At 38.4% G+C, this 14,049-nt stretch overlaps 1 protein-coding gene across 5 annotated transcripts in view; it reads right to left on the bottom strand.

Moving 5' to 3' along the window:
• The window catches only part of celf1 (cugbp, Elav-like family member 1), a 38,988-nt gene that overhangs the window by 16,517 nt on the left and 8,422 nt on the right, over nucleotides 1-14,049 (bottom strand). For 4 of the 5 annotated variants that reach the window (XM_082148239.1, XM_082148237.1, XM_082148240.1 and 1 more), the window contains exon 3: nucleotides 3,430-3,552. The exons of the other annotated variant lie outside the window; for it this stretch is intronic. In XM_082148239.1, coding sequence (XP_082004365.1) covers nucleotides 3,430-3,533 — 104 coding nt within the window. In that variant the 5' untranslated portion in view covers nucleotides 3,534-3,552. The remainder of the gene's footprint in view (nucleotides 1-3,429; nucleotides 3,553-14,049) is intronic. 5 annotated transcript variants of the gene reach the window in all.

The raw sequence follows: 14,049 nt of genomic DNA, 5'->3' as shown, positions 1-14,049 counted from the left end.
AAGGACCCTAGGTTGATTTTACTCCGAACCGTCCCTTTAAAATGGCTACACAAGATTTTCTGAGGTAAGCAATAACTGAAAATTGTTCATGCACTAACAGTTTTCAACTAACTGGATTTAAAATCGTAATGAAATGGAAGCAGCGACAGATCCTTTCTTACATATTGTGACAAACATGTGAGTGTAACAGATTATCGAAAAAGACTAAATGGGCTTGGTTCTATACATCAGTTGTTGATTGTGAAGATGTGGGCGTTGCACTCAAAATTGGAGGCAGATGAATGCGAGCTTGTAGGGGCAGAGTTTAAGCAGACTAAATGATTGTAGAAATCTAGCATCCGGAAATCCCTCTGTCGTTTTCACCTGAAGGTCCAGTAATGACATTTTGATTAAACATTACGAGGCCCAACATTTAAAAAAAATGAAATGTGTAGATTAAGAATAACATGGATTTAGAAAGTAGATTTTGACCTCAATCAATAAACCACCAAAAATGACATTAAAAAGAGAAAGGAAAATGTCAGATATCACAAAAGAATATCAAAAGAATATCAAAGTCTGTGATGAGAATGAATTAAAAACATCTTGACACACTTCTGCTTGACAAGAGTAAAGCATGAGGGGAAGTAACGAGTGATGTCATGGACAGGCCTGAAGCACTGCTTCTTCACTCTCTTTAGCAGCTGCTGATCAGTGGAGTGACAGATCACTTTACGAAAACACAGCATTGTCCTGCTGACAAAGAGCAGCATTAGCCAGAAGCTAAAAGCCAGATTAATGGCGTTTATTGATCAGAGAACAGCAGAGCTTATAAAACCTTCCACTTTGTCGATTTTCCAGCAACCAGAACTTGTTCAGACAAGCAGATAACACAGCCTCTCTAGAAGATCATCCAATCTGGGCCAGAGGAACATTGGGTGTTCACTGGGGCAAAAACATTTAAGGATTGTAAATGCTTTCCCAGTGAATTGACCAGTTCCTGACTGTTGGGATTAAGTCACAGAACATCAGAACACAATGTTGGAGAAGAATCAGAAGATTCTACCGATTCAACAAAAACTACTAAACCCGAATGGAAGAACAATCAGACAAACAGGAAGGAGATAATCAAGATGGTAATCATCTCTTTCCCATTGCTGCAAATTAATATGAATAGTATATGACTGCAGCCTTCAATCTGACGACTCTTAGCAACAATGAACTCTGTTCTTTTTGGGTTATTTGTTATGCAAGAGATGCAGAGAAGGCAATTTACCATAGCTCTAGCTCAGTCAGCAGTTCCTGGCCCTGTTCTTGGCTAAATTGTTCCCTTTGAGGTTGTAAAACCTCACATTGAGAATCACAAACAACCCTTGTGATTTTAATAAGACAAACACTGAAATGTTTATTTCAGCATCCTGCAACAGCAAAGAATGAAATCTTGCGTTACCTTACAAATATAAGGGGCAATACATCCTATCCTATAACAGACATGGAACAGCCACTCAAGATGGCGGAGTAAGTAGTAAAACAAGGATTTTTACATTCCTTTCTAAAAAATGTGAGTGACTAACTCATTGACAGTTTGAGAAATATAACAGAGTTCACACCACAGGTTTTTACAATGCCTCAATCATATAAAACATCATACTCTCCAGATTTTTTATTTCTCTGTTTTGCTTTTCCTGGGCAGATTATGAAATGTCCAAATATCTTCATTTAGCAGATCCAACTAGTAGATCACATCTAGTAGATCTTACACAGTCAAAGTATTGGGCTTTTATTAAAGGAGAGGATTCAGACTGGGCTGCGATTAGACAATACAGTCTAATAATAAAGACAACAACATGTTTACTACAGGATTATGTAGTAAACATGAACTAGCATCCCTCACTGCAGGCCTCTGGCCATTGGGCATTGACTTTCAGCTCCTTAATACCGAAAATACTGCCTGACATTTACATTTACTGGCCTTTCGGCTCAGAATAAGACGTAAACAAACCAGTAAATCACTCAGATTTGACAAACTACACTAATTAATAAAATTAAACAGTCACTGTATTAAAGGTGTAATATTTGTTTTAACTACTGAGACTATCAAAAAAAAGGAGAACTTAAGGTATTAGAGTGAAACCCAAAACAAGTTATGTCAAGCTAAACACTAAAGTCTGTACTCACACTGGGTTGGAAGTCAAACTGCAATGGTCCACCATCATCTCAGGAAGAAAATCCAGCTTAAAGGAAGCCATTTTCTTCAGCACTTCACCAATCAGTAAGTCTCAAATGAACACTGACAGAATCCACAAAAAAGCACTCGTTTACACTTAAACAGCCACAGCAACTATCCGTCTATACAACGTCTCTCAAGGTTCAGAAGTCGTGAGAAGTGACATGGGAACAGCTGAGAGAGAAAGGGAAATGTACACCTCATGGAGGCTGATCAGACCCCACAAAACTCAAATCGACATGGAGCAAAGAGAGACAACGATGAGGCTCGGCACTGTGCTGGATGACAAACACAGGCCGTAGCTCTGGTCACTGGGCTGGGACTGAGGATTAGGACGGGCCCGACGGGCCACTAAAAGCTGCACCCCTGCTTCCACAAAGGAAAGTGCTGATGGAGGGGGACTTTTTTGTGAGTTTTTCTCTTAGCAAAGCAGAAAGGAGTGCAGTGTCAGATAAATAAAGCGTCAGATTGATGCTGATAAGCGTGAGTGAGCGGCAGGAATGAATGGGGACGGGCAGCTCTCTGGTAATCCCCGAGCTGAAGCGCCCCTAGGACACAATCGTGTTCCGGCAACGGGCCACGAACGGTGCACTGTTCCAGCATGGTGGGGGTGGTGGAAGGGAGGGAGGAACGGGCTGCTCGGGGTCATGCAACATGGGTCATTTTATAAGCTCGCAGTCAAAGGTGTCAAACAAAACAAGCCACAGGCAGACTGAGGTATACTATTTAGTCTTGTTTAGCACAAAAACACCAATGGCCCTATAAGCATATAACAAATAACATTCAAATGCCTTGATTGGCAAAAAAAATAAAAATAGTATAGTAAAATGATTATATAGTTTGTAAAATGCTGATTCGTTCAGAAAATAATGCATATAAATAATTTATGCAGGAATATATAAAAGAACATCCTTACAAAATGTTTCAGCAATTAATCAGAATGTTATCATTTTTTTCTTCCTCAACAGTCTGTCTCAGATATTCAAATAGGCCATGACATCACCGCTAGTCATGCAGTGACATCTGGTGGGCTGCTCACTGCAGATATGCTTACTATTTGGAAAAAGGAGCAATGACAAAATAAGAGTACGTTTTTTTTCTTCTCATTCCAGCTTCAAAGAGAAGCTGCTTAAAAGACTTGTTTCCCACTGAGGGAAAACCTGTAGATGGAGGGTATCCTCACACCCCTGGGGTAAAAGGATGTGGAGTGTATGTGTTCTTACCCGCCAAGGGCAGGTACTTCCACAGCAGGAAGGGAAAGCTCGCATTGAGGTTGCCCGATCTGCGCTGTGGTCAGGTAGAGGGCTTCAGCGTCGATGCTATCCATCCAGTGACTTTGTTAAATGCTACAGAAACACACCAAACATTACAGGACACACACATCAGACACACATACACAGGTAAACATAAACTGGAAAGGAAAAAGAAAGAGACGTCTTCTGACAGAATAGACAGCATGCAAACCTCATGTCACAAAACTGCATGCACACAGAAAACACATATGTAGGAGAGTGAGAAGACACTTCCTGGATGATCTGAACATAATCATGTAAATGACAGACTGTAATTTGAGAGGAAGCTGTTGTCACTTTCATTGGAGGTAATCCGTTTGTAGAGGCTCAAACACAAAGGTTTGTCACATTAAAAAAGGAAAAAAATGGTCTCCAAGCTCAGACCAAACCAGATGTTCAGCCCAAAGTATATTTTCAATTTACTTTTAACAAAGAGAGTTACTGAAAGGAGAGTGTATATGACTAACAGCACTGTGTAAAATACTACTCTGCTGAGAAACAAAATATAAAGTCTCACATACCCAACCAGTAGCAAAAAAATATTCACCTATCAGATCTGTGGTCAAAGTAAATACAACTGATACATCAGTAACATAATATCAGTGTTTATAATATAGACATAGAAATGTACAAGTGCATAGGATCACTATCATGGTGATACAACCAGACCACAATGACAAGACAGAATTTTCATTTTTGGGTGAACTATCCTTTTAATGTGTATGAACATTAATCTGAACAAAACAATTCACTAGAATTAATCTGACATTCCAACGCTGCATATGAGCAGCACATACACTACACAACTTTTAAAATATGAACAGATTTTAAAACACTAGGCATCATACACTTGCCGACTTTGTATATAGTTACAGAGGAAATTACTGGGCATCATACTAAACGACTAAGGATCACACTAAGTTAGAACAGAACAAACTCGCACAGAAACACATGCTTTGTTGCTAGGAGACGCATGAAATGAAAACAATGTGTTCTAAAATCAGCTCAAAATATTAAACATGTTTGATGTCCTACAACGGCATGGAAACAAACTTTGAAGCTAAAAATAAAAAATAAAGATTTGGAGTCTGTGATCATCATACACTACACTGTTTTCTGTGAAATCTGTTAACTCAAAACTGGAGACTGACTAGGGATGTCAATTTACACAAATTCCCATGATCGATCGTCATTTAAATTAACGATCAATGAATCGATTAATCGTTAGCCTTAATATTGCAATATACGTCTACTGCAGTGGCATATAGCCAACAGCATGACATTGACAAGGTGTGCAAATGCTGCTTAAAACGCCATGTCTCTCACCAAATGAATGAGAAGGGTTTTTAGTCTAAATAAAGGGCTAGTGAGATTGTAAGATGAGTCAATGTGATTGATCATTTAATTAAATTACTCCTTTAATAATCAAATATAACGACTAATAGCCTACAACATGTCAATGCCGCCTCTGATGCGTGCTACTCAGAACGTGTAACTCCTGTATGTGGACGCCATCTTTGATTAATCGTTAGCATCCCTGAGACTGACTATGAGAGAAACTTTTATTTCCAGACCCAGAGGGATCCATAATTCAATACAAAACACATACATATTAAAAAACACATACACAAAAACACATACATAGTAAAACACACAGTGTTCAGTGTCTGACATACAGACATGTACCCCAATGGTTCCACAGTCTGGACGACAATCTTACAGAACTTCGTCTAGGGTTAGTTAACACAGCAATTAGGTCATTTTTTGACTCAGACACCCTACCCATAAATCTAAACATTAAGTTACGCAAGACTGCAGCACAGGTAGGTACCCCGGCACTAACAAACATATGGCTTGCACTGGAGTCTCGTGGAACTCTTAGCAGCAGCCTCATGCTGTCATTATAAGCTACTGTGAGCTTTCTAATGCTATCTTGCTTGTAACGGCACCACAGATAGGCAGTGTACAACGGTGTACAGTATGTTCTAAAGAGTGAAATCTTCACAGGGACAGAGCACATACTAAACTTACGACACAACATGTTCGCCTGCACATACAGCTTACGACGCTGCCTATAAATATCCTTGTCATCAGACAGGTCATTTGCAATAATATGTCCAAGATATGTAATATCTGTGCATACATCAAGTACAGTACCAGATAGATAAAAATCAGGGAAATGTGAATATTTATCTTCTCTACTTCTTATAGTCATAATTTTACTCTTTTTTGGATTATACTTTATATCAAAATCTACTCCATACTGTGTGCATAGTCTCAAAAGCTGTTGTATACCAGCACTACATGGGCTAAAAATGACCAAGTCATCAGCGTACATAAGATGATTAATTAGTGAGTCACCAACCCTACAGCCTGTACCACAAACATTTAAAATCATAGACAAATCATTCATATACACATTAAAAAGAAAAGGAGACAAAATTCCACCCTGTCGAACCCCATTGGTCACTTTAAAAGGAGCCGTTGTTACACTCCCCCATTTAACTCTCATTGTCTGATGAGAATACCAATAGACCAAGATTCTAATCAAATAGCCTGGAACCCCACTTTTAATCAATTTTAAAAACAATTTTTGATGATTAACACGGTCAAATGCTTTAGAGGCATCAATGAAGCACAAGAACATTGTGGAATTTTGTTTATTATATCTATCTAAAATTTCCTTTAGTGCAAAAATACATAAATCAGTACCATGCTTTCGTTTAAAACCAAATTGATTATCGCTTTCGCTTATATGACTTTCACCAAATAGCATCAACTTGTCCAGACTGTAAATCTGGGGGAAAATCTGGGCAAAAGTTGTGTAGTGTATTCCAGCCTTTAAAAACAGTAAATGTAACATTTAGAGGGAAATAAAAACTACCTTGATACCAAAGGCTACACTATTTCTGAACTACGGTAAGGCTTCCAAATTACCACTAGTAGCGCTGCAACTTTTGGAAAGCTGCCTGATTCTCAACACTGTACACATCAATAATTTATCTTCCCTTTGGGAAACTCATGCCATGCAGCTGTGATGTGGCTTCTGACCCTGGGAGCGAAGTGAGAATGCTCTAAGACCACAGGCCATGTTTTAATGACTGATGAGTGACTGTGTGGCTTATTCATGGACTGTCTATGTAAGGCAGTGTTATAGGCCTTTGGGGTGGAGGTGGGGGGGCAGAGCATATGATCTGCAGTTCATCTAACAACAAACTCACTCTCGAACACCGGCACAGACAGAGAGCACTGTGAACAAATGGAGTAATACCGAAGCATCTGGAACGACCCAGCAGCTGAGAATACAACACACACACAGCTGACTAATCAGAGAAAGGGGTATAGATGGACATTTACAAACCTCCCATCAGTATAGGGCACTACCTCCATCCTGTTCCTCTCTGTATGACTACAAAAATAACAACTTGTACTACTACATCCTGATCAGAGCAACCCACGCCAGCCGTTCAGAATGCCAAGGGTCATAAACTGCCGACCAACACGGACAGTTCACTCACTGTCCAAAACAGAAGGTTACTTCATGGAGGAAATTAAAACGGCTACAATTCTATTGGAAATAGAATAGCAAATACTGTCTAAATTTTTCTAATGAAGTTGTCCGGGTTCACTTCACTACCTTGAGTGCATATTTGATTTCTGTGACGTGCAGGGCATTAGACGCCACATCAAAAATACAGAAAGCATCTTTGCCAAGATCCAAAGCAGCTTAGAGAAATCAATCAGGTATAATCAATCAATTCAGCTGTTGGTGCATTAACCCTCCATTAATTCTGTTTGTCCTGAAAACCAAACACATACTGGAAGTTTCACAAGCTCATGGTTTACCATTATGTAAAAAAGAAAGCAAAGTATCTGAAACTACTCAAATGCAGCATTTTGCAGCGATTGCTGAGGTCTGATTGACTAGCATTAGGACAGCATGCCGTCCAGACAGGCAAAATAAAGTGAAACTATATTTGAAAGCACGCAGAGACGCCTGAATTACTTTGATGATGCAAAAACAGTTAAGTGCAAGATGTGCTGATCTGACATGTACATAACATTATAATGAGAACACCACTGTAATAGAAATTTGTAATTTCTTTGCGCTTTAGTTGCCCGTGTTTCAGCGTTGTCGTCAAGGGAAAAGCGCATGCAGCTTGTAATATTAAATTTTTTCTCGTCATCATTTTTCAACAGTAGGCCTACGTTAGGGCTGCGTGATATTGAAGAAATGCAATAACTTATTAAATAGTGCGATATTCAATATGAGCGACGATAATGCATTAAGTGTGAAAAACAAATTTTAATTATTGTAAATACATTTAAAAACAGTGATATCACACTTACATTTATGCATTTGGCAAACTCTTATCCAAAGCGACTTACATTGCATTTCACTGCATTCACATAGTAAATTCTTATCAGTTCTTGATTTCCCTGGGAATCGAACCCATGACCTTGGCGTTGCAAGCGCCAACGCTCTACTGCAGTGGTTCCCAATCCTGGTCCTGGGGACCCACAGCTCTGCACAGTTTGCATGTCTCCCTCATTTAACACACCTGATTCAGATCATCATCTCGTTAGGAAAGAGCTCTGAACTGAACTGGGTGTGTCAGATAAAGGAAACATACAAACTGTGCAGAGCTGTGGGTCCCCAGGACCAGGATTGGGAACCACTGCTCTACTGTTAGCATTACAGGAAAGCAATAAGGATTATTACAAAAATTAGGGATGTCCCGATCCGATCCACGGCATCGGTATCGTGCCGATACTGGGCCAAAACGCTAGATCGGATATCGAAGGGGAGAAAAAAAATAATCCGATACCTATGATCCGATACCCATTAGGGGTGGACCGTGGAACGGTACGTATTCGTACTGAACGTACGTTCGGTGCATGGATTTACATAGAGAATACACGGTATAAAAATAAATAAAACTCGCGTGCACATTAATTAATGTAATACGGAACTAACGTTACTGTTAGATACGCGCATATGCGGGTTCTTTAGGGACACCTAATCTGTAGCCCCGCCTTAGCTCTGAACGCGCTCTATATCGCTTCAAACGCTCACTTTATATCATATGCGCGCGGCGCGTCCTATTCGCTTTGGACGCGCGAATGGATTCAAACTGTTCAAGCATCGAACTAGACGCGATAGACGCGAATTTGACGCTCTATTCGCGTTTGGTGTGGACGCAGCAAAATGAACAGGCTGCGATGTCAAGATTGCAGTGTGTGTGTGTGTGTGTGTGTGTGTGTCAAAGAGAGAGAGGAACGGGCGCGATCGAACAGTGGAAACAACAAAACATACTCCGTCATTTTCATACAGGACATCATTAAAACTGCAAAAAGTGTCTAGCCTACTTATATTTGTGTAAAACACAACATTGTGCTTTTGTCAAACTGTAAACTCTTGTCAAACTGTAACCCAACCAAAATCACACACGCCGTTTAAAAGCAAAAATGATCTAATCTTTTGGACATTCATCATATTGCATTGGTTTTCATTTCTTGTCCTAAAACAGAGCACTAATATGTTTATTTTTGAGTTACACATTCTACATTGAATAAAAAAGAAAATCAAATGTGTTTTTAAAAGTAGTATTATTTTATACAGAAATAAATTATTTATAATTCAGATGAGAATAAAGTTAAAGTTAATTAAAATTTTAAGGAAACAAATATATTGATCTGAAATATAGCAAATTAATTTTAAATTCATTCAGGTTACCAAACATATCTCAAGGTCTTTTGAATAAAGGGTGGTAGTCTTTCATAGTCAAGTCAAGTCAAGTATATTTGTATAGCGCTTTTCACAATACAGATTGTATCAAAGCAGCTTCACAGTATTAAATTAAAATAATACAACAAAGTTTGTTTCAAGAGGAATTTATTGATTGATCAAATTAAATTATTAAATTAAATATCCCCAAAATATCCACAACTGAGCAAGCCATTGTCAACTGTTGTTGTAGACTATATACTGGAGAAGTATTTGTTCTCCATTTGAGTGAGATGTTTGTATGTGGCTAATTGAGCAAAGTGCTTCCATATATTTTATTATTAGTAGTATTAGTTCAAGAATAAACTAAAAATATCGGATTGATATCGGTAAATAGCCAAAGCTGCGGCATCGGTATCGTATCGTAAGTGAAAAAGTGGTATCGGGACATCCCTAACTAAAATGTTTTACATTCAATTTTTTTAAGAGAAGGAAGCATCCCTACAACTTCTGAAAGTGAACAGCAGTGTTTATCTGTAGCATTTTTGAAACAAAAGTAGCTTAAGTTTCATTTTAACATCGGTGGACGGCTTCAAGTAGGCCTACATTACGTGGGTTTTTCCTGCATTGAGAATTACAAAGCAGCCGCCTCCGTCAAATTTCATGCCGCCTCTGGCTGTCGACAAAACTATTGACTAGTCACATGCTGAGATTAGGCCTGTCGCGATAATTAAATAACCGTCTGATCGCGATTATTTGATCTAACCGCAATTGTTTCAGACAACCGCGATTATTGCGCTCTTTTATAGACCTACGGCACAAGGGGGAGTCATGAACCAAAATAAATAGACAAGCAGTCAAGCACTAATTACGTTTTCTAGCAATATATTCAAAGTCATCTGAAGCCATTCCATAGCTTAATGTGAGGGACAGTAGTATATTTACATTGTTAAATGAAAGTTCACAAACTCGTCTGCAGCTGTCAATCATTCCGTTCAGCATTCAAACTCTGCAGCTGTCAATCATTCCGTTCAGCATTCAAACAGCGCGCGTCGTCCGGTTACGACAGGATACACGGTAAAACTTTCTCCAATGTGACATTGACGTTATAATGCTTGATCTGTAGATAAAGGGCTGTGGATTTGCATAAAATGACTTTATTTTGCTGGAGTTGAATTGGCATCAGACGCACAATAACTGGAGTTTAAAACTGTGAAGAAACAAATGATCAATAAACTGTTGGACTGATATACACTAGGATTTGTGCCCTCGACATTTCTTCGCTTTGTGCCGTGAACTTTTAAATGCGCACTTGTGCAGCGCTGCGACTCCATGTTGCATTAAGCACATCATTCTGCACCCGCGATGCGCATACGCGCTTTGTTCCGCTCTGTTTTGAAGCGTATCATATTATCATGGTTTGTGCACATTTGTTTTTATTAACATGTTTAGATTTTATTAAATTACTGTGCAGATGTTTTCAAAAATTACTTTTTGCTGCTGATTTATACACTCACTAAGTTTAATAAACAAATTGTCATAGCTATTGAATATAGCCTATTTATTTAATATTTAAAGGTGTTAACTGTAAACTTACACTGCAAAATGATAACTTACAAAGGATTAAATTCATCACAATTATTTAATGAATGAAGCACAAAGCCCTAAAACAGACAATTAATCAGCATAATTGCCAAAGCCCTAACACAGACAATTAATCGTCAAAGCCCTAAAACTGACAATTAATCGGCATAACCGCAATTATTTGTTAGACAATTAATCGTCAGCCAAATTTCATAATCGTGACAGGCCTAGCTGAGATACCCTTTTTCCACCGACACGGTTCTGTTGCGGATATATATCTCAGACAGGCCAAGTTATAAAAAAATAATTAATTGCGGGTGGGTCGCGGGTTCATGAGATATAAATCATTAAAAGACTCTGAACTCGCAACAAACGTGTGTCACTTTTACTTTAGTTCTCAACAATGTATTTCTCTTAAGGGAAAAGCAATCAAGGAAAACATTTCTAGAGCACCTTCTAGAGATCATTATATAAAACACAAGGAAAAACCCTACATGAGATTGCTTTATAACTTAACAGCTTTAACTGAAAATATACACAAGCTTAACATAATTATTTTGATAAGAGTGGTTTCCAACAATGATGTAATGAAACGGTGATAATTTAAGTATGAAGGGAGTAAAGCCTGTGTTTAGGCTATTAAAGAAATTTAATTTTGCCAAACAAGAACTTTTATTTTAAATAAATGTTCATTTAAAACACCACAAACAAACAGCAGCCACAGTTTCTCCTGAACCAAAACAACAAGCTTAACGGTCGTAACCGTAATTACAAGATGGCAACCCGTGACATTCTACCCAGAATTGTTCGCGTCCTCAGACTCTGATTTATGCATTTCAATGGCAACACTATCAATGCCGAAATTGAACTGCAGCAGTCAGGTAGTACAAGTAAGAACTCTGTAAGTGGTTTAAGTTCATTATTATTGTAATGGTATGTGCTTTGAGAAATGAGGCAATTGAACGGCGTCTCTCGTGACGCTTTGCAGACTCTGCTCTGGCTGTGTGCGTTCATGTGTTTTGGAGGAGGCGTAGCTTTGGAGACTCTCTGAAGGGAGGGTGGGTTCTCATTAGGGCTGGTCAGAATACCATTTTTTGAGCTTCGAAGCTCCGGTAGTAATGAACATCGAATATTCGAAGCTTCGGAGAGAGGGGGCTGAACATATTCTTCTCTCTAATAAAGGCAGTATTCTCTATGTGTCTGTCTGTCCGTTTGCATTTTGATTATTTCGAGAACCGCTCATCCATTCGACTTCACAAGGGAGTGCGGTGTCGCATTTGGTGCAATATAGATAGAGACGCGAGACGTTCAGAACTAATAAACTTTTAAAAAACTACAGAACAACGCGAGCGGGAAGCGGCACACCTCACACGGGCAGGGCTTATATGCTCTGAGAACGGACACTGCACTAGTGATATTAAACATCTTCCCCATGAACAACACAAAGTAAATCAGAATCAGAAAGAGCTTTATTGCCAAGTGTGCTTGCACCCACAAGGAATTTTTCTTGGTACTGAAGCTTCCAGTGCACATATACAAATACAAATACAACAAGAAACATAGTAATACAAATTCTAAGAATAAAATATATTTTTAAAAAAATAAAATAGTATAAAAGTAAAAAAGTAGGGTCACAGTTGGGTTTAGTCCGAATAAACATTTACAGATTATGAACATATTTACAGTATTTTGAGTAGTATGAATAATATAAATATAAATATCACCTGAGTTAGAGAATATTACACTAGACAGTGGGAGTCTAGTGCATGTTACAGATTATGAACATATTTACAGTATTTTGAGTAGTATGAATAATATAAATATAAATATCACCTGAGTTAGAGAATATTGCACTAGACAGTGGGAGCAGAGTCCTGCAACGGGTCGGGTACCCGCATAAAAATGGCTAAAACGGGTCGATTGTGACATTCCTAAAATTCACGGGCGGGGACGCGGGCGGATAATGAACTCCTTGCGGGCGGGTAGCGGATGAAAAATATGTGCAATATTTGTATGTCTAAATTACCAGCATTACACATACGCAAATATGTGTTTTAGTCAGGCCATCCTTAAAAATATTCTTGTTTGCCGTAACCCGACCGGCCCTGTCAATTTAGGGCCGACCCAATTTTTTTTTTTTCTCCCCTTTTAGTCCGACCAAGTTGCGACATTAAATTTCTCTGTACTGTAGGCTAATAGGCCTATGTGTTGTAGCCCAGTCATTAAAAAACGATTTAGTTTCATATTCATGTTTAAATAAAATAATATAATTAGTTTTATATATTTCATGTTGATTATATGAAAAGTGAAAAGCATGAATAAGATAAGATGATCCCGAATATCGTGAGACAAATGGAGTGGGCAGACATGATTTTGACCACTTCATTAAGTGTGTTCAGCCTTTCTTTAAAGTGAATTTCGTTTTGTATTAATTGTATCTTAATTTTAATCAATGTTTCATCTACCAAATTCCTGGATTTAATAAATAAGAAGTAAATATAGCAGGCAGACAATATAATCAGGACATGGCCGGAGGCGCCCGCGCGTGAACTGATTAACTTAAATGAACCGAAACTCAACGTATAAGCTACTTGCCTCACAGACCTGAGAAATAGAAAGCATGAAATGTGTACTTTTAAACAAAACAATTCAAAACGAAAGAAAACAGACTGTTCTCTGCTTATAATTCGTATGAAATGTGCATTTCTCTCTGGCGCGTTCACTACTGCGGATCTGGTGCTGAACTTTGCGGGCGGGGGCGGGGGCGGGTCTCCAAAAATGGACCCGTTCAGGACTCTGAGTGGGAGTATTGCACTTACAGGCATATGCCTTGGGAGGCATGTTAAGTGTTCAGAAGGGAAATGGCCTGTGGAAATACACTCACAGGTAGCACACACACACACAGGTCTGTTAACTTAAGCAATACTTTTAATAAGGTAGTCTAATATTTTTCTGACTAACAAATTACTGACACAGTAAAGGGTCATTCTTTTAAATAAAGAAAAACGAAATTTAAATAAAGAAAAACGAAATTTAAATAAAGAAAAACTAAATTAAGTTAAATTAAAAAAGAGATTAATTTAGATTGATAATAACGGGTAAAAAGCTTAATACATTTAGTTTCTATTCTATTTTCTACAATGTCAAAGCAATGCAGCTTAACCCAAAATACAAGCTCAGGCGTGCACTTCTGTCCATACAAACTCCACTGTTCTGCGCTCTAGCCAGAGAATACTCCC

This window comes from Leuciscus leuciscus (genome assembly GCF_965113295.1).
Source record: "Leuciscus leuciscus genome assembly, chromosome: 2".
NCBI lineage: Eukaryota > Metazoa > Chordata > Actinopteri > Cypriniformes > Leuciscidae > Leuciscus > Leuciscus leuciscus.
Note: the sequence above shows the minus strand (reverse complement) of the source record. Positions and strands in the feature narration are given on the sequence as shown.